At 34.6% G+C, this 21,741-nt stretch overlaps 1 protein-coding gene across 2 annotated transcripts; it reads left to right on the top strand.

Annotated features, from left to right (window-relative positions):
• Window positions 1–608: 608 nt before the first annotated feature.
• Window positions 609–6,585, top strand: LOC139857815 (uncharacterized). Of its 2 annotated transcripts, none has more exons than XM_071846653.1 (13): window positions 609–1,108; window positions 2,470–2,548; window positions 2,645–2,701; window positions 3,063–3,118; window positions 3,302–3,533; window positions 3,658–3,744; window positions 3,828–3,902; window positions 4,017–4,103; window positions 4,285–4,349; window positions 4,460–4,646; window positions 4,965–5,053; window positions 5,165–5,279; window positions 6,414–6,585. In XM_071846653.1, the coding sequence occupies exons 1-13, from the start codon at window positions 678–680 to the stop codon at window positions 6,453–6,455; spliced, it is 1,602 nt and encodes a 533-aa protein (XP_071702754.1). In that variant the 5' UTR covers window positions 609–677; the 3' UTR covers window positions 6,456–6,585. The 2 variants fall into 2 exon arrangements, with proteins under 2 accessions (XP_071702754.1, XP_071702755.1); XM_071846654.1 differs by lacking the exon at window positions 609–1,108 and adding an exon at window positions 2,378–2,396.
• The last annotated feature ends 15,156 nt before the right edge of the window (window positions 6,586–21,741 follow it).

The raw sequence follows: 21,741 nt of genomic DNA, 5'->3' as shown, positions 1-21,741 counted from the left end.
TACCAACATCCAACCTCCTTTGTCATAAGAACTCAAAACTTGATTCCAACTAACCCAATGCATTTTCTTTTCATTTTCGTTACTACCTCAAAAGAAATTGGCTCGTAAGCTTTCCAATTTGTCTAGAACCGATTCCGGACATTTGAACAACTAATAAATAATAAACACCTAAACTTCCCAATACCGGCTTTATAAGTGTTAATCTACCACTGATTTGATAAGACCTTTGCATTCCATCCCGACAATTTTTTGATAAAACGATCTTCTAAAAGTTTTCAATTTAAAATTGTATTCATATCAACACCAATAGGCAAACCCGAGTAAGTAAAAGGAAACGTACCTTTCAAACATCCAATATCTTGAACACGAAAATATCAAACTTAATTGTGAATCTACACGAAAGTATCTATCTATCTATCTATCTATCTATCGAACTTCCATTTCTCCCATACGCGAGATTGTGTTGTTTTGTTATAAGCCTAAATATTCATTTACGCCCCTTCTCTAATTCATAATTACAAATTTCCGCCCCTCCCCTAATTCCTAATTCCAAAAAATAACAATAATAAAAACCCCTAATCGCAATTTCGCACTGTAACCTCCTCCTATCCAGTTTCAATAATCCAAAACCCTAATAATTCAGCACTCGGCAACACCTACTCTTACGAACTGTAACCATGGAATTCGACGAGTACGAGTACTTGGAGAAAACAGTCGACGTATCTGACAACCGCAACGGCAGCACCGAAAAAACTCACCGGCGGAAGGAGACAAAAGAGGCTGCCGATGATCAAATTGACGATGAACGAAAAAGAAGCAAGCGAAGCAAAACGGATGAAGATACCGGTGACCGTGACCGTCACCGTCACCGTGAGGCTAGGTCTTCATCTCGGTCTGATCGTCACCGGAGTAGCGACCGTGACCGTGACCGGGATCGAGACCGCGACCGGCACCGTGACAGGGACCGGCGTTCGAGTGATAGAGATAGAGATAGGGATAGAGAGAAAGAAAGGGAAAGGAGGAGTCGGAGTCATTCGAGGCATGAACGCGAACGCGAAAAGGAATTGATAAGAGAAAGAGAAAGGGAATTGGAATTAAGAGAGAGCAGGTGAAATTTCTTTTTAATCTTATTAATTTAGTTATGTTTATGTTCATGTGATTTTGTAGATGTGGTGTAATGTTTCTTTAGAAATGGATGATTAGGAACATAAGTTAATTAGTTAATTGTTATCTATAATTATATATAAATGTTACTTTTGTTGAGGCTAATTGAAGAAGATGATTATGTGTTTAGACATGAAGAGTAAGGCTTATAAGTAATAGAGACAGATGGTGGTTGTAACATAAAATGCCAATTTGTAAAGAATAGAGTATGTTAAATAGCTTTTGTTTATGATTACTGTGATAGTGTTTGCAGTTTATATTTGAGTTGGTGTGTAAGTTATGTATGCTTCATTTGAGCGTATAATGAATGGTATATGCATAGAAGAGGTTTTGCAAAAACAAAAATTAAAAAAATAAGAAGAGGAAGAGTTGACAAACTAGTTTCTAACTTGGGTTGAAATGGTAGATGGATTGTTTGCACATACTAATGGGCTAACAATGCGGAATCTTTGTCACGGGCTTCACTGAAGAAAGTGGTTTTCCACTATTTTGAGCCTCAAAAGGTCTGTTTGGTTTTTATTGTCTTAACTTGTTTGGCCTTTAAATTTGGCTATTCTAGTTATGTAATGAATATAAGGCTACTTGTGGGTGATCTTAACGAGTGGTATCTTTAATTTTTAGGTTGGCAATTCATTTGGTGCTGTCTCATTCTTTGAAGTTTATGCTCACTATGAGGACATTATTGCTTTAATGCCATATTTATGTTCCTTGCATTAATAAACCATGGATAGAATTGTGGAAAACCGACCTGTTGGACTTGGAGGTCCTTCACTAAATATATTCTTGCAGAGTATAATATAATTTTGGACCAGTTATGAAGATGGACAAGCTGTAAAATATTATGTTATCTTGACCAATCATAAATTCGTAATTTAGTTTGTGAACAAACTTGTAAAGAGCGCTTTATCAAACTTTATTTTTGGATATGGACATATGGCAGATTTTTTTTTTTTTTTTTTGAAATTAGCAATGAGAAGTTTATTCTAACCTCTAGAAGTCAATTATGGGATTCATGAATAGTATGCATGATGCTTACATAATCTACATCTATTATATGTAGATAAGACTTGATATAAATGATGCCAAAGGTTATAGAACATCCTTATCCAAAAGGCTTGTGCTGCTTTTGCAATTGTGGTAGTCAATATTTTTGTTAAATGATGTTTGTTAGATTGATGAAGGACATATATTGTGTTTACAGATACCTTGTGCACTTCATGTTTCCCGAAAAGGTAAATGACAGATTATCAAAAAAGTCTACTCTTGATTTTGTTCTCACTTTTCTGTAAGTTGTTTATATGACAGGAGAGTGAAAGATAAGAAAGAATTGGCAGAGCCTGAAGCAGATCCAGAAAGGGACCAAAGAACTGTTTTTGCTTATCAGGTAAATGTTTTGTTTCTGGTGTTGATCTGCTTTACATTTTTTTTTAGTTGAATACTTCATCTTATATGTTGATGTTATGCTCATCTTGTTGTTTAGATGCCCCTCAAGGCAACAGAATGGGATGTTTACGAGTTCTTTTCAAAAGCAGGAAAGGTAAGGGAAACAACTTTTGTTTGTTCTCTAGCTGTGTATTACAAGTGTTTTTGTGACGTTTATAAATCTGTTACCAATTGGATATTCATGCACAATATTACTTGCTGCTTCTAAGTTAAAAGTTCTAAACATTACTTGTAGATAAAACTAACTGTGAAATGTGGTGGTCACGCCATTTTAATATAATGATTGCATTAAACACTACTTCGCTGATGGTCCATCTAATACATCTTTTTTGTGTTCTGGGAGAAGACTGAATAGATTTTATGTGATTATACGTATTGTGGATGCTCATAAAAGCACTGATTATGACTATGACTGTGATCTTTCATATATCTCATTGGATCATCTTTTTTTGTAGGTGAGGGATGTGCGATTGATTATGGACCGAAATTCGCGGCGGTCAAAAGGAGTTGGGTGTGTACCTCTGTTTTAACCTGTTTATGTTTTCACATGCTTCATTATAAATCATGTTTAGCAAAATTTCAAATTTATGATGTATATAGTTAATATAGTTAATGTTACTAGCATTTTACAGGACTAGGCTACTGTTAACGACAGCCTATATCTATCAGCAATCTAACATGTGTCTTGAATCAGGTACATTGAGTTCTACGATGCTATGTCTGTGCCAATGGCAATTGCTCTCTCTGGTCATCTACTTCTTGGTCAACCTGTGATGGTCAAACCTTCAGAGGCTGAGAAGAACCTTGTCCAATCTACTGCCACAACTGGAGCAGCAGGTGGTGGCACAGGCCCCTATGGCGCAGTTGACCGGAAACTATATGTGGGAAATTTACACTTTAACATGACTGAGTTGCAGCTCAAGCAGGTAAAATGTCTATGCACTATACACAGTAATTATTAAACACTGCTGATTCTGGTTATTTCTGATTTTGGTTATATGTTATTCTTGTTATGCATGAGGCTAACTTTTTGTTTTGCTGTAATTTAAGATTTTTGAAGCGTTTGGACCTGTGGAGCTTGTGCAACTTCCCACTGATCCTGAGACGGGGCACTGTAAAGGATTTGGCTTTATTCAAGTCGGTATTAGCTTAAGTTGTGTTTTTTATTGAGTTTGTTAACTATTTACATGAATATAAAACCTCTCTTTTCTTTTTTGAAGTTTGCTCAAATTGAGCATGCAAAGGCTGCACAAAGTTTGAATGGAAAACTTGAGATTGCTGGGCGGACAATTAAGGTGTGATCATTTGTTTATTGACTTTGTATATACTTGAAAATATAAGTTTTGTATCTTCTTTAGCTTTTGATATTAGTATTTAGGGTTTCTCTTAATTTGTACTTGTTTTCTTAGGTATCCTTAGTTACTGATCACATTACTGCTCAAGACACGGGAGCAAAAGCAGCAGACTTTGATGATGATGATGAGGGTGGAGGCTTGGTGAGTCTGAATCGCTTGATAAACATTTAAATTTCCAAAGATTATATAGTTAATAAGTGGCTGATTTATTAGCTGGAATCTGTGAATATTGAACCAGAGTCTAACTACATGAAACTGAAGGTCTTAAATCTTTTCTTTCCAAGATTGCATATTGTTAATTGTTTAATTATTTTCCCTACAGGCTCTGAATGCTCAATCAAGAGCTATGCTTATGGCAAAGCTTGATCGCAGTGGTATTACTTCCAGGTATCTTTTGGGACCTTCATTTATTTTTTATTTTTGTTATAAATTATAAACTTATAATAAATAAAAATTATAAGTAAACCAAATTTTTGTTGACATGTTGGTTGTTGCAGTATCCCAGGAGCAGCTATGGTTAATGGATCTACTCTAACCCAACCCGGCGCTTTGCCCATCGGTGTACCTCCTGCAGTTCCCGGTCCTGTTTTACCGACCCAAATAATTCCTCCCGTGGTTTCAGAGCCCGTCGGAAACCCTAGCGAATGTTTGCTGCTAAAAAACATGTTTGACCCCGCTACTGAGGTTTGTTCTTTTTTGGCCAGTTACTAATCTATTAGGAAAAAATGCATGAAAAGGTAAACATCAAGGTTTCAGAGTTCAATTTTTAACGTCAATTTTTGAAGTTAACCGCTCTTCAGGTTCCATGTCTGCACTTTGGCAGAAACTACCTTCCAATTTATTAAATGATTCGAATGTTTGATGGTTTACTGCCAAGAAAAAAGTTGATTAGTCAAATAGAGTTTGGACCAAAGTTGGAGACCTTTCTCATTTGCATGAAAAACTGAGATTCTATATTATTTTTCTGTGTGGAAGTAATTTTATTTGAGTAAATTTTTGCAGACTGACCCAGAATTTGATTTGGACATTAAAGATGACGTGGAAGAAGAGTGTTCTAAGTATGGACGTGTGAAGCATATTTATGTTGACAAGTATGTGTGTTCAATATGTTTTTCAGTCTACTAGTATGAACTTATATTCAATTTATACAAGTATACAAGTGTTTAAGATCTTTTGTATCTGAGTAACCTTCTCGGTAACAGGCACAGTGCTGGTTATGTGTATCTGCGATTCGAGAGTGTGGAGGCATCTGCCAGAGCTCAACAGGCAATGCACAAGAGGTGGTTTGCACGCAGATTGATTTCAGCTATTTATTTGGTATGTTTTCATTTTTTTTTTTTTTTTTCTTAGTATGTTAATTGGCATGCTTACACGCTTTCTTCGCTAATTTTAAATTTTGATACTTTATCTTATGCTGCAATGATATTGGTGTGTGATATGTGGGTTATTTTAGGGTCCTAAATTATAAGAAGTTTATCGTATGTGGATGCGTGATAAGCGTGTTTTCATGCATGTGCACGAACAAAACTGAATATAAATCAACGAATGACTTGCGTATCTCGTATTTCATATACGGAATATATATATGATATAACTGGTTAAAGGTGAAAACATATAATGCTTTCATTTTAATGGGGAATCAAGATTAGTCTAGACTAGAAGAGGCATTTATGGCCCCAAATACAATAAGTATGCCATGTGGGGCTATTTGATAACCTTTTGGGTTTACCTGTGCAGTCTTAATATTTCTAGATGAGTCAATATTGGCTAATTGAAAAGGGTAACCTAACGATCTACGGGGTCATCCTTCTTTTAAACAGGTAACGGGTAATTCTCATAACTTTGTGTTAAAGATGACTAGATAACCAAGGGGGGGAAAATCTTGTAGTGGTCAAGCATATTCTATCGTAGTTTGGGTTTCCAATTCCAGTACAAGCTTAAGAAAATATATTAAACTATAAACTGAACTAATTTGGGCTGGCACATTTATTTAGTTTTTCAAGGTTGTACCTCTGTTTATGTTGATTTTTATCTTAAATTTTTCTTTTATTTCTAATTCTAAATATGTGTCATATGTACACTAAATCATGAAAGTGTTAATAATCTTTCCCAACTCATTCGAATGACTTGTTCTAAATGCTACCCGTTTTGAGTATTTAACCCTGGCCTGTTTGGACCTATCGCCAAATCTCGTCCATAGTGCATCTTATGATCTAGTTTATCCATGTAAAGTCAACTTTGTGCTACTGGAGGGTAAAGTAGATGTTTGTGTTGCTTTTTGATCCGTATGTTACAACATGAAACGGGCCGTACTATGTCGTGATATCTCTAAGAAACTGAACGTTTTGTGGAAGACTTAGAGCTTCTGTTTTTATCGTCATTAATTTTTTAAACGATATTTGCTTATTTTTGCTTATTTTGAGGTCTGATATTGTTGTTATGTAATTGCAGCAACCGTACGAGTATGAAGCAAGGTTCAAAGGTGCTGTTTGATTTTCTATTTTGTTTTCCTTGAAGGTTTTGTTACGAACCTGCAAACTGTATTACCTAAGATGTATAATGATTCTGAAGTGTTTCTTTTGTGAGACTTTCATTCTCTTTCATCTATATAAACTAATTATTACATGCTCTTGGGGAAATTGAATCCATGAGAAATGCTAATATCACAATCTTTTCATCTTTAGATTTGTAATGCAAGTTTGTGTACTTTTTAACACTTGTAGTTCATTATTTTTTTTCTATTTATTTTTATTTTTATTATTATTATTATTATTATTATTATTATTAATTATTGGTGCTGTTGTAACTAATAAATATACCAACTATAATTATGAGAAATATAATTATGAAAGTAATAACCATTTAGGTGCTCTTGTAGTAAGATGTCGGTGTTTTCACTTACGGTGCGTTTGATAAAATTGAATGATTTAGTGTTGAATGATTCATAACTTGAATGATTCAAAGTCTTTCAGTAAACTTGGTTTCGAATGAAATTAAGTTGTTTGATAATCATTTTGAATAAATGATATGAAATTAGTAAAATTACCTCATTAATGTGTTATATGAGAAAAAAAATTCAATATAATTGTTTGTTAAGTGTTCTAGATATGATTTGAGGAGGATATTACAGAAAATTTAGATGCTTAATGGTTAAGAACGTGTTTCTCTGAATAGTTCACTAAATCATGAACCATTCAAAATCATATATCATTTAAAGGTTAGAAATAAACGTGATGAATGTTGAATGTTAAGAGGTAAACAAACACACTCATAGTGTCTCTTGAATTTATTAGATTACAAGAAAAGAGCTTGACAACAAAGTATATGGTTGAAAACGGTTATGTGAGTATAAGCAGTTTGGATACTTCCTTTTAAAAGGACACTCTTTTTTTTTCTTCTGAAACTTTTATATAACACGAGACCTTCATCAAGAAAATGAAGACTCGGAAACACGGATACGAACATATAGGCAACAAAGCCAAAACAATCACAAAAATCACTAAAACACACCAATCCTACATCAAACACAACCGACCCACACAAATACAAATAACTATAACAACGTGAGCTAAATGAAACTAACAAACTAACAAACGAAGAAACTTAACCATCAAACTTAGATCTTTGAACCACCACCCCTTTACCTTTCTTTAATCGAGTCCTCGTACCCTCTTTTTGCTTCGGAAGCGTCTTCGACCCAATCAATTTGCCTTCCACCCTAACCAAACCTGCAATACTTTTTACCGAGTCCTCGTACTTTCTTATGATTGAAAGGGTTGAAAACGGATCCATTATCCAGTTTGGACACTTTCGTTTGATTTTAAAGGGCTCACTCTCTTGTACTCTCTTCTGGTAAACCGAGCTTGAAAAGGACTAATTTGTCTGTTATTTTACATAAGTTTTATTTAGGAGTGAAAAAGGTTATCATGGTGGGGAACCTTTAACCCCATGCACCCTTTGGATGCCAACTGTACGCGGGTCAGCACAGCCCCGGGCAAGTGTGGTCGGAACCAACCCCTGTCTCAGCGCCTAATACAACTGGTGGCCGAACCGAGATTCGAACCTTCGCCATTTAGGAGTGAATTGCCAATTGACTAGGTCAACTGAGCATTTGCGGGGCACCCTGGCCACCCAGGCTATGCCCGGATGGTTACATAAGTTTTATTTATGATTCACTTGTTTAAAATATGGGACAAGGATAACTGTTTGTGCTGTTAATAACACCTAAAATTATGTGTGTAAGTTTTTATTTATTTATTTATTATTATTAATTTTTTTTTTTGAGTGAATGGTTGAATAATTACTTAATTGAAAGTTGAAGGTCAAAAATATTCAAGGAAAATAGTTATATACTCCGTAAAGTCTAATTGATTATTATTATTTTTTTAACAGCGATTGTGATCACCCGAGGGGGACTAAACCACCTGTTGCGATCATCTCCCGTTTCGACTATGCCGATGCAACGATAATAAACCCGCCCCCATCGCTACCCGGGAGGAAACATTGAAAACGATCCAAGGGCACAACCAAGTAAAACCCTCCTCCCCTTTATGTTAGAGAGGAGTCTTGACACTTAACAAAGTGTCTAATTTCAGTGTCTTCCAAGACACTGAGACACTGAGATTTAACACTGAAACCAAAACAGAAAAATCGTTCAGTGTCTAATTCATTTCTAATTAAATATTTAAGTTATATAAATATATTTAATGAAATATATCCGTTGAATAATAGATATATTTCAATTTAAACAGCTTCAACCCAACGTCGCATAGGCGACAATGATCCTTGATGGCGGCAAGACGCTGGGACGGAGTCGACTGTGCCACCGTCCTCGGCGTCGGGTTTGAGCGACGGCGAAAAATTGTTACGACTCCGAGTGCTCTTATGCCCTTCATAATTTACACATCTTTAATCAATTTGACAAGTACATTTTGAACATTTCTCTGATTACTGCAGTATTTTTAACTCTAAATACTCCTTTTTTTATACTGAATCCTTCTCCCCTTTTCTGGAAACCAAATTGTCCATTATCAACAGATTGTCACCACTCACCAGTAGTGACACCTAGAAATCTATTTTACTCTGAGACTCATGTCATTTCATCTAAATATTCAATCATGTTACCACTCCTACATCTTGAACAAAAGTTACCACATTTTTATATGATGGATTTCCTAAATCTTCAATTACCGTCTGGATTGTTGAAAAAGCATGACCATTGACCTAAAACTGTTACTTGATTACTATCAAACTCATCATGTTACCAAAGACTGTTGAGTAACCCACTCTTTGACTCATCTTAGAGATGGTCAAAATAATAATACTAGACGATCAATATAAAATATGTAAATCGCACCATACTTCAATGTATAAATAAAGGGTCACGCTTTCAGATTACAGAAATATGTTACTCATTGTTAAACATAATACTGATGGATTTTAATCTTTTACAAGATACCGAAAATGATGCTTACAAACATGTCTCTTGACAATGTTGGCAAAAAACATGAATCCATGGTGCATCATCACACTTTAGAAGTTACCAAAAACGGCGTCAATCAGATGAAAACTACTCTGTAATTTATCTTCCCTTCAGAAAAACGCTTTCTATGTCCCCGCAGCTTTGGCTCAGTGGACATGTGGTGGTGCCTAGCACCCCCGCCGGGCTAGAGGTCTCAGGTTCGAGCCTCGTCACCTACAAAGGATATTATTTGAAAGAAATTCCTTGAGGGTGGCCCAAAGGGAAGGTTTTACCGACCCGCTCCGGGACTAAGGTCCGGCCCGCCTGCCCCGTATGGGATGGTTTAAGGGTCGGATCCCCTGAGTGTGGTTCGGGTTTCCTGCCCGAACGCGTGTGTGTGCGCAAATGATGACTAGGCTTCGGTCCGGACTGATGCAAGCTTGCCGTTCAAAAAAAAAGAAAAGAAAAACGCTTTCTATACTTTACAAATAATGGTCCTTCTTTTAATCTTCATCTTCTGGATCTATGATCATTCTCAGCTTTCGCCTCGATCCATCAACTTTTGGAGATGTAACAGGACTTGCATTGTTACCAAAATCGGTTAGTTCATCAGCCAAGTCATCACTAAGTTCATGATCATGCATATAATCTGGGTTCTCAGTCACCATCTGATCATCCTGCTGTCCATTGCCAGCTTCGTTAACTTCGGCTTCTTTTTCACTATTGTTGGGACCAATTAAAATCAGCCTGAATCTCTTCAGTTATCGTCCTTGACAACCTTCTACTCTTGTTTCTAGAAGACAAAAAAAAAAAAAAAAAAAAAGATTATACTTATGTGAGCTCTGATCAACTTCGGTCTGACTCGGTCTGGCAAGAGTCGGTATTAAAAAGAGTAAATTTTTATAATTATTTTTTCATTTTAAAAGCTTGATAAAGAACACTAACAAAGTTTCTAAAAGCTAATCAATTTGGGTTGTATTTTGTTGGTAATAAAATATATACAATTAGATATGGTAATCAATTTGGGTTCTTTTTTTGGGTATCATTTTTCTTAATTCGTTGTAATATTGGTGTTTGTACTTCATTGTATCGTCTGATTAGTTTTGGTTTGGTTTCGGTTTAGGTTTAGGTTTAGTTTAGGTGAGACTCGGTATAGATAGTTCGTTGGTAGCCGCTTTCTAGGTATGAGCCGCACCGAGGCTCCTCTTTTGTACTTCTTGTTGAATTCATTTCTTTTCGAAAATGTTTTCCGTTTTATAAAAGTTCTCGTTATTTTCATCAAAAAATAAATAAATATAAACAATTTTATGATGTATATAGTTAATGCTACTAGCATTTTACAGGACTATGCTACTGTTACGACAGCCTATTTTTATCAGCAATGTAACACGGGTCTTGAATCAGGTACATTGAGTTCTACGATGCTATGTCTGTGCCAATGGCAATTGCTCTCTCTGGTCATCTACTTCTCGGTCAACATGTGACGGTGTTAAATAGTGTCTTTAAAAGTGTCAATCTTACCTTGTTTGTTCTAACTTAATCTGGTTAAGTTTTAGGACTTCTGTTGATAAGAATTATGGAAGTTAAGGGCTAAAGCTGTATAAATCTAAAGTTCTAAAGTAGAAGGGTGCAATTTGTCAAGTTTGAAAGTTAGAGAGGTGCTTGGTGACCAAGTTTGTTGTAGAAGATAAAAACACCCAATTAGGGTTTCATTATCATTATCTCATATCATCATCATCTGATTCGTCTTAGTGTCGATCTGTTGATTTTCTCAATCTGTTCATCTCTTTCGTGTGATTGTTAAGTGTTGTTTATCATCTTCATACTCAACATACTCTAGTTCTTACGATTGTAATCTTGACTAGTGTTCAGATTTTTAAGGATTGTGTAATTGTGTGTTGATTACTGGAAGATTTCATACTTTTGTTAATTATTCTACTAGTTTTAACATGGTATCAGAGCGATAAGAACGATCGTGGTGATTGTTCTGCTGTTTTTTTTGTTCATCTGGTGTTTGAAGGAAGTTTCTAGGGTTTCTTCGATTGATCTTGATCGAAGGACTTTCTGGTGGTTTCTTTGAAGTTTTTTGGGTTCAGTTGAGTCCGTGTGTGTGATAGATTCATCGATCTATGTGACGTCCCGTACAAAATCAACGTGTACAGATCATCAACAATAGGATCATTACATGGTTACAACGCTACATGCCGTTTAAAACAAGTTTTGCATTCATGAAAAGATAACTTCAATTGTTTTACAAAAGAAAACATGACACAAAGGTCGTTACAAAGCCATTATTCAAAATAACATAAGTTGCGAATGCAAAGTAAAAGTTCCATGATTGAGACATCTCTAAGTAATGCAACGGAAGTCTAACACAGCGAGTCTGTAATAGCAGGTCTATAACACCAAGACTATACAGCAAGTCTAACAGCAGAAGCAACAACGTCTAAGCACCTGAGAAATACATGCTTAAAAAGTCAACATGAATGTTGGTGAGCTATAGTTTTTTTGTAATCAGCAATGTAATGTAGACCACGAGATTTCGTATTCAAAACAGTATGAAAAGTATATGCTTAACCGTGGGTACCCGGTAACTAACTTAACGTAATAATACCCCCTAAAAGTACACTTGGCGAGTGCGTCTGTTTACGAAGTATTAAACACCCGTTGAATGCTAGCGTGACTAGCCCGAGTGGGGATGTCAAACCCTATGGATCCATATCTAAGATTCGCGTTCACCGGTTCATAAACCAATGACTAAACGTTACCGTGCTAAAGGGAATCTTTGTGCCGTTATATCACCCACACATATGTAAAGTTTAAGTACTCGTGTCTAGTATGTAAAACATAAAAAGCGCATGTATTCTCAGTCCCAAAAATAGTTAAAGTAAAAAAGGGAAGCTATAACTCATAGTGAAAGTGCGGTAAAGTCGATCCGAAAATTATGCAAGTAGTAAGTCGGTCCGAAAGGTCGTCAACCTAAGTCAAAGGGTACTAGGTCAGTATATTGTCCCCAAAGGTTTAAAAGTAAATAAATTAAGTCTTAAGTATCATCATCATCATCATCATTCACAAAAGGTAAGGTACGTTTTCAACAAGAATAAAGATCGAAACAAAGGGCTGACTTCGGACAGCTACTACGACCTCTATATAAACTAAAAATACGTGTGATCAGTGGCCAAGGCTCCGTATGTGAATCCTCTAACCGCTGTCTAATTTTCAGATCCTAACTCGATGTCGTTTGACCGTGGCGACGGTTCAAGCGCGAGTAGGTCAGAATTTTCAGCACGTCGTTACAAAGGCGTAGTGATTTTCGGAAGGCTATAAATCCTAAACTGTATATCGCATTTAGGTGAGTCATAAACGAAAAGTCATCTACTCGAATCGAACAATCTGAAAATAAACTTTCCAGAAGTCCCAGGAGTCTGATCGACCCCGAAAAACAGTAAACAAGTGCTCCGGTGGGTTTCTTGGTGCTTGATGCTCATAAGGTAAGTAGGTCCATGCGACCGAACCCGGATGTACCCTTTATCCGCGATAGTGAAGCCTAGAGAGGCGCAGGGCAGGATCCAAGAGCCTCTCATCCATGATGCGTGTAAGCTTCAAGTGTACAACTCTTTGATGTTTTAGCATCACTTTGACCAAGGTTCAACCATCAATACACAAATGTCAAGACTAAGAGTGAATACAACTCACTTAAGAGTTTTAGAAGAATGATGAACCAAGGTTACATCATGTTCTTAGTCTTAACACAAATACAAGTTCTATTCACAAACTAAAGCTACAACTTTCATTCAATCAAACAAGTAAGAACATAAATTTGATCAAACAAAGTAATGGAACCCTAAGCTAGAGAGCTTGGATCCTTTAACAAATGATTATGAAGATCCAAAGTTAGAAAGCTTGCATCTTTTATGTTCTTGAAGATCTTTAAAGTAAAAGGTTAGATCTTCAAGTTCCATGAAGATCATAAACACAAGTTTTGATCTTTTAACAAAATAAAAGAGATCATAAGTTAAAAAACTTAGATCCAAAAAAAGTAATGAAGATTCAAAGCTAGAAAGCTTGAATCTTGAATGTTCTTGAAGATCCTTAAAGCATGAAGCTAGATCTTCAAGTTTCATGAAGATCATTAACACAAGTTTTGATCTTTATAACAAAATAAAGTGATCTTAAGCTATAAAGCTTAGATCCATCAAAGTAATGAAGATTCAAAGCTAGAAAGCTTGAATCTTTAATGTTCTTGAAGGATTCAAATCAAAGTTTGAATCTACAAGATATAACAAGATCAAAAAGCTAACAAGCTTGATCTTATAAAGATGATGATGATGTCGTGATGTAGAGAAGGAGGAGAAGAAGAAGAAAGTTTAAAACTTACACTTTTTAGAGTGAGAAAGACTAGAGAGAAAATTAGAGAGTAAGTGTGTGTGAAATGTGAATGAGATCAAGTGTAAAATGGGTGGAAATGGCTTGGTATTTATAGTGAGGATTGGTGGTGGTGACCGTGGGTATGGGGGGGGGGGGGGACAAAGGGGACACCTTTTTGCTTTTTAGTTAGTGGTGGTCTAAAGGTGGTACTAGTTGTTAGGATCCCATGCAACATGTATGGAAAGGGTGAACAAAAATGCTAGTATGTTGGCTCTTATTAATGGGTATTTGTCTTTCATGTTAGTGGGTCATTAACTTATTAAAATTGGGCTAATTAAATGGTCCATTAGCTAGAGTAGGGTGGGCTAAAGTCCAATAAGGTAGAAAGTCCAACAAGACTAACTAGTGAGCATAAGTAAATTACTAAGCGTAATTAAGCAACCAATAACCCAAGTAATTGTCATTATAAATATAAAAATTAGTATTACGTAGTCATAATATTCCAATTATGACCAAAGTCAAACGTGTATCAAAATACATAGCTCGTTTTAAACGTCAAGTGACACTAACGGTCATAAAAGCATTCAGGGATCAAGTTAAGTAACTACGTACTTAATGGCACGTTGTAAGGTATTAACGAAAGTAATTAACATGAATTAATATCTGATATGTGCGAGGTGTAGTACGTAATAGATTATATTTTGCTACGAAAAACTATTAAATACGATACAATTTTACACAAGTTATTTATTTATTTATTGAATGGATATACCTAAACCTTGCTACAACATTTATAGGCAGTGTACCTAATCATAGAGTAGTGTAGTTTTTAGTAAGTCCGGTTCGTTCCACAGGGATCTAACTAAGTTTAACACTATATTTATTTTAAACTATATTTGTATAAAAATATATATATAAGTAATATTATTATTGTTATAAAAGGGGGTTTTTACCGTTTAGTAACCGGTTTGTCGATTTTATGTCTTAAGTCACAATTAAAACCTAATGTAAAATATTAAATATAAATACAACTTAATTTAAAGCGTAAAATAAAATGACGATAAATAAAAATGAGATAATTAAAAGTGCAATAAATTAAAGTACGATAAATAAAATGACGATAAATAAAAGTACGATGAAATATAAAATAAAGGAATTATGCTTATTTAAACTTCCGTAATCATGATGTTTGACGTGTTGATTTTAATTTATTACCATGGGTTAATTGTCCTTTGTCCTGGATTATTCGATATGTCCATCTGGTTTTTGTCCATAACAGTCCATAAATATAAAGTACGATGTCCTCGTCAAATTATCCTTATACCCGAAGTCAAATATTCCAACTAATTGGGGACTTAAACTGTAATAAGGTTTTAATACATTGTTAATGATTACACCAAGTTATCGACTGTGTGCAATTCAAGGTTTTAATACTTTATTAACAATTACACCAAGTGTCCTTGTATGTAATCCACCCCTGTTTTAATGAGTCCATTGACTATTAATCCATCCCCGTGTCCGGTTAAATGAACGATTATTAGTATTTATAAATATCCCACCCATCGTATCCGATCGAGTGTATGTGGATATTTATAATTACCTCAAATTGTAAATCTCTATATTAAATTAACGAACTATCATTCAGTTAAACAAATATAAAGCCCATTAATAGCCCATAGTCCAATTTTCACAAGTGTCGGTCTTTTGTCCAAACCCCAATTATGGTCCAAAGCCTAATAACCCAGTCTTTAATATTTAGTCCAACATCATGATTACTTCAGCTTAAATAAGCATAATAATAACTTAGCTACGAGACATTAATTTAAAAAGGTTGAACATAACTTACAATGAGTATTAATCGCGTAGTGTTACACGGACAGAATTTCGACTTACAAACTTAAAACATTCGCAACTATAACCTTATTATTATTAACTTAATATTAAAGTTATAATTATAAAATAAATATAAATATATATTGAGAGAGTAAGAGATCAGTGAATGAAAAGTGTCCATAATTCGGCAGAAAACGTTGCAATTTATAGGACTTGGCCTCACTTTAGCTGCCATGCGATCGCATGGATTTTGTGCTTCCAGGCCATGCGATCGCATGGCCCCCTGGGACAGCTCACACACTTTTTTTTTATTTGCCGACAGTTTTTAATATAAATATAATATATAAATAATTTATAGAATTATTTATATATTATATTATATTCGTGTGCATAGTTGACTTGTAATTTTAGCTCCGTTGCGTCGCGCATTGATAGTTGGTTCATGCCCCGGTTCCGGATTTTCGAACGTCCTTACGTACGATTTAATATCTTGTACTTTGCGTTTTGCGGCTTGTACTCTTGTAATTTTGAGACGTTTCTCATCAATAAATTGAACCACTTAGATTGTACTTTGTACTCTTTAGCGTTTTGGTCGTTTGCGTCTTCAAATCGTCGAATCTGTCTTTTGTCTTCACCTTTTATTATTTAAACGAATATCACTTGTAAATAGAACAATTGCAACTAAAAGCTTGTCTTTCTTGAAGGATAATGCTATGAAATATATGTTCGTTTTTAGCATTATCAAATATTCCCACATTTGAGCGTTGCTTGTCCTCAAGCAATATAGAACTTGAATATAACTTTGCTAGAATCACTTCTTTATTCTTCACACTTTGTACATCAGTGATTTTAATATGGCGGTATGAACAATGATAGTAACGATGTGGTTTACAGTCCCACATGACTATAAAAATTTAGATCCTTTAGGAAATTGGATCTTTATGAAAGCATTTGATCTTTTGAAAATTCAATCTAGCTTTTACCCTAGATAAGTTTTTCGGAATAACCCTTCACCGGTGTTTGCAAAATATTTTTGTGGGTTTTGTGGGTTTCAGATTTGAAAATTTTAGCTCAAAACTTATGGTTTTGTGTCACCCACTTGCTAACCTTGTATTGGGAAAGCAACACGTCCAGTATACTTGCTCCGTATATTACCTTTCGGTAAACTACCGTCCGGTTGTAAAGGAAAGCGTTGAACAAGCAACTGTTAAGGCAATGACATGCATATGTTCATGGTCTATATCGTGTTGGATGCAATTACTATCCTTTGTAGGAGCAATAGTAAAGATCACCCTATAGTTTTTCAGTCTGGCACAAGGTCCTGTCTTCGACCATGCTATGTAACCACTGTTCTTACGGTTGACACCCGATTTGGTTCAGGTGACCTAATGAATTCCGATAAATTCTTAGGATTTTACGTTCAATGGTAATGAACGCATTGAAAATGAGTTTTTAGAAAACAAATCAGTTTGTAATTTGATCAAAATATTTTCTCGTTCAAGCTCGAGTTTAGATATCATCGAATTCCATGAGTTTGTAATTCTCAATCTTTAAGGTCAATCTCAAGGATTGAGTAATATCATGCTTAAAAGCTGGTTTTTTGATCTTTAAGGAGATTATCCTTTCTGGGGATCTGATTCATTAGTCTTATAAGCTAATTTGCACGGTGCCCCCATTGTACGAGACAGATCCTCTCATGGTTAGGATAAGTCTGACCACTTGGCGACACTGTTTGATGCTGAGGTCCGTGGATTTCCAGCTGATTTTCGAGAAAACTTTTCAAGGTTTTTCGTAGTCTCTACAACTGGTCTGGACGACAACTTCCTGACCTAAATTAAGAAGCGCGTGTCTTTTTCTCAGAAGACTGTACTTCCTTATAAATTCTATTTATATTACAATAAACTGGGTAAAACTGATTAATATCGTTCAAAACAAAAGTATCTTTAATTATTTGTACAAAAATATATGATATATGTTCTAAATAACTTGGTAAATTTTTCCCACAGTTGGCTTTTATTTTTCTTTCTTTGCCTTTTTATTCTCCTCTATTCCATTTTAAATGAATTCAAGCATTTTGGGTTGTTTCTCAATTTATGTCCTTTCCGAGGTAACAATAATTTCGGTGTTAACACCTAGTTTTATTGTTCATAAATATGTATAAACATGATTTTGAGTTCATTTTTAAAATTTTTAATAGAAGTGGGTAGTCAGTATATAAGACTAGGGCTGTTCTTTATTATCAGAGAGCACTAGATTCTAATACAACTACTGCGTTACTAGTAAAGTTTAACGGTGGCTATTAAACCAAGTGTATAAGTTAAAATTTTAAAAACCGAAAGAATTTAATCCCTTCCCACACTTAAGATCTTGCAATGCCCTCATTTGCAAGAAATCAGTAACAATTTAAATTATTGAGGGTGGTTAGCGTAGAAAAAATGATTAAATTTTACCAAAGTTTTCAAACATATTGTTGTTTGTGTTGAATGATAAATGGTGCACATCATTTGTTCATTCCTGCAGTTGTTATTTCACATATATTTTGCATCTTGTCGTCAAAATTAGTTATTTTTGCTGAACTTAATGCCAGTCTTTGAAAATGCGATGTTTTACCCTGTTGTGTACATGAGATAAAATACATACAATACAAATATAAACATGCATGGTAATTTGAAATGAGACTTAATATCTCACTTTCAAATTACAAAAATAAAATATTAGTACACAATAATAAAAATGTTAAACATTACAAAAAAGTATCAAAATGTTATATGTTTAACATAAATAGATAAAAATAATAAAAGATAAGAAATCACCAATAGAACACTATTGATTTGGATAGGGATTCCAGTTCATATCATCGTTCGGGTTCCATGGTTGGTGATAGGTGTCCTGGTACGCTTGATTGGGGTCGTACAGGTCAAAGGGTGGTCGCATGTTGGGCTGATGTGGTAGGTAAAAAGCAGGCCAAGTCGGGATGTAGTTATTTGGTACCTGATATGATAGTTGGCTCATGATTTGGTGCTGATGAACTTGCCAGCTACCGTGTTGGCGTTTCCTGGATCGCTCATACTCATTCGCGGCTTTCTACTGCTCATACTGACGATGCCTATCCTCATTACTCATTTCCACCTCATCTATACGCTGGAAAACGTCAGTAAAACTATCCCTAATGACATCCCTGATGTCATCTGCTTCCTCCATCTCCTCATCTGAACCTTTCTCTACCTGTGGATGGGTGCCATGATATGGTATTGGCATATTATGCCTCCGTTTTAGTACCTTTGCACCCTGATAAACCTGTAAACCTATAGTATCGGTTTGTTCCTCAACTACCATCATTGAACCCCCGTGTTCCCTATCTACACCTAAGTGCTCTCCAATGAGAGTAACAAAAATATCTCCTCCTATTATTCTCCCGTCCTGTATACCTTCCACAACTTTGGACAAATAATACCCAACACAGTAGGGAATATTAACAAAGCCTCTAGTGTCTCGAATGCACTTAAGGTAAAATAAATCGTTTAGAGTCATTTTCTCCTTATTTTTACCTCTTTGTGTAATCGAGTTAGCAAAAAATCTATGTATTATACGAAGCTCTGCTTTGTTTATATCTAAATAGGAGTGTCTTTCACCCCATGTAAACACATTAAAATTTGACATACGCCTCCATACGGTGTTAGCGTCAAAATCTCTATCTACCCTCTCACCTTGATAAATTAAAGCTGTACAATCAGGTGATAATAATTCAGCGGGCGTGTAAATCTGTAAAGCTCTAGCCATGTCTATTATAGACATCCTGTACATCCTACCTCCAAGTAAAAACCTAAGAAAACTCTTACCGTCTAACCTATCTACAACCTTATTTAAGGCTATAGTACTCATTAGCTCAACACACCACTCCTTATATACAGGCCTACGAGTGGTAAATAAATGTTCCCAATCGGTAAAAGAAGAGCTGCCATACCTTTGGATTAGATGCTGCCTAACTGAGTTAGCTAGGCTGACCCTTACCAAAGGCTCCCAATCTATTACCCTTGGTACTTCTACATTTTTGGTCCAAAACTTAAATTTGTTACTTTGGTACGTCGGGTAATCCCTCCAACTTCTATCAAACCTTAGATTGGGGTGTAACTCCTGTTTATGAATTCTTGAGTGTTCTATTACATGGTGAATGGGAAATACTACGTAGGCGGTAAAAAATTGTGGCTCCGGCTCATAGTATGGCACGTGTTAATCATAATGTTACTGTTTTTGTTCCTATTGTTGTTCTGATTCGTGATATTGCATCTCTGGCTGTGGTTCAGGATCAGGTTGCCTAGACGATGATGATGCACCATCAGTATCGGTATTTCTCAGCAAAACACATTAAACACAAAATTTATGCATCCAAATATGCATTAGTGTTAGCAAAATAACAAATTAAAACAATTACAATAACATGTTTAATCCATATTAAACTTATACTCATTTTCAAATTTTTATCAATTCTACAATTTTTCAAATAAGCATATATGAAAATGTATACAAAATTCATAAGCATTCAACTCAAATAACATGTTAAAATAATCATTACTAGCAATTAAACAAGTTTCAAATGGCATTTATATCAAAATAATAAAGTTCATGAATTTTAGACTTAAAAAGTCCACTTTGATATTCAAAAATCATGTTTAGGATCAAAGTTTAGATCATTTAATAACCTAAACATGTTACACTACTTATTGTAGCAATAATTCATAACAAAAATCGGATATAACTTGTTTATATCAAAAAGTCCCAAATTGCTCAAGAACACAAACTCTAGATTTCTAAAATTTTTGAAGTTTAAGGCTTCAAATCATGGTAAATAGCATCAATCTAGGTTATACAAGCATAATATACTAACAATTTAACTCTAATTACACTAAAAATTATCAAAATTAAATTAGGACAAATATTTGTAGTTATCACAAAAATTAGGAAATTTATGAGTTTAGGGGTGAAATTTTTACCTTTCTGCTTCCCCATCTGAGAAAAGACATGATTATAGCGGATTATAGAACGAAATTTGGTTGATTTTGGTAAAAAATTGGTGAAATTTGAGAGTGATTGTGTGTGTTTTCGTGGGTGTATGTGTGTGAAATGGGGAGACAGAGAACCAGTCGATGGCTTTTGTTCCTGCCCAGTAGTCTGGTGCCATGCGATCGCATGGTTTATCTGTGCAAACCCCATGCGATCGCATGGGGTCTATTTTTTTTTTTTAAACCTTTGACTTATAAAAACAAAAATGAAATAAATTTAAAATTTTGTTTCCGTTTATATTGAGGGCGTTTCGGTACGTTGACCTAGTTCGTCCCTCGACAAAATTTTAAAAATTTGTCTTTTTAAAGCGTTGTTTTAAAAGCTAAGATTTTTGGATTTTTTAATGTTTTTGGCATACTTTAGATTGATAAAATTAAAAATAATGATAATAAAATTTCTCGTCCCGCCCTCGGGTAAAGCAATTTCGGTTCAACGACCTAGTTTTCAACTTACGACGAATTTTAAATATCAAATTTTTAACTTAATGAAATAAAGTACATTTTTGTTTTTAAATTCACACCAAACTTAAATTTTAAAATGCATATTAAAATTTCATATAAATATTAATAATATTTATATACATTAATTTTTCAATCTTACATTTAAATAATATAGTTATATATTAATTTAAAAATAACAAGGTAAAAATAAAAATAAAAATCTTTTTGGTCTTTTATCCCACTTTAATCAATCAAATATTAACAAAAATATACGTCCCTCTTTTGGGTAAAGTAATTTCGGCTATATTACCTAGTTTTACTCCTGACGAATTTCTGAAATATTTTGAATTGATTGATTAAAGATATTTATAGCTTATGAATAAACGATAAATTTCGCAGTGATGTAATAAATTTTTGTATGATATCAATAATTTCGGTTTCGCATACCTAATTTTATTGAATATCAATTTAATACTTTATAGCGAACGATTCAGCATTTATTATTGTGACGACCCGGAGATTTCTGACCAAATTTAAACTTAATCTTTATATAATTTCGATACGATAAGCAAAGTATGTAATGTTGAGTCTAGAAAATTTTGGAACGATGTTCATA

This window comes from Rutidosis leptorrhynchoides, chromosome 7 (assembly GCF_046630445.1).
Source record: "Rutidosis leptorrhynchoides isolate AG116_Rl617_1_P2 chromosome 7, CSIRO_AGI_Rlap_v1, whole genome shotgun sequence".
Classification (NCBI taxonomy): domain Eukaryota; kingdom Viridiplantae; phylum Streptophyta; class Magnoliopsida; order Asterales; family Asteraceae; genus Rutidosis; species Rutidosis leptorrhynchoides.
The sequence above is the reverse complement of the archived record's forward strand: the minus strand, read 5'-3'. Positions and strand labels throughout refer to the sequence as shown.

Bases quoted from the DNA above. Each gene is read 5' to 3' on its own strand.
- LOC139857815 (XM_071846653.1), top strand. From the start codon at position 678: ATGGAATTCGACGAGTACGAGTACTTGGAGAAAACAGTCGACGTATCT. The intron at 2,549-2,644 runs GTAAATGTTTTG...CTTGTTGTTTAG, and splicing joins GAACTGTTTTTGCTTATCAG to ATGCCCCTCAAGGCAACAGA. The intron at 5,054-5,164 runs GTATGTGTGTTC...TCTCGGTAACAG, and splicing joins AAGCATATTTATGTTGACAA to GCACAGTGCTGGTTATGTGT.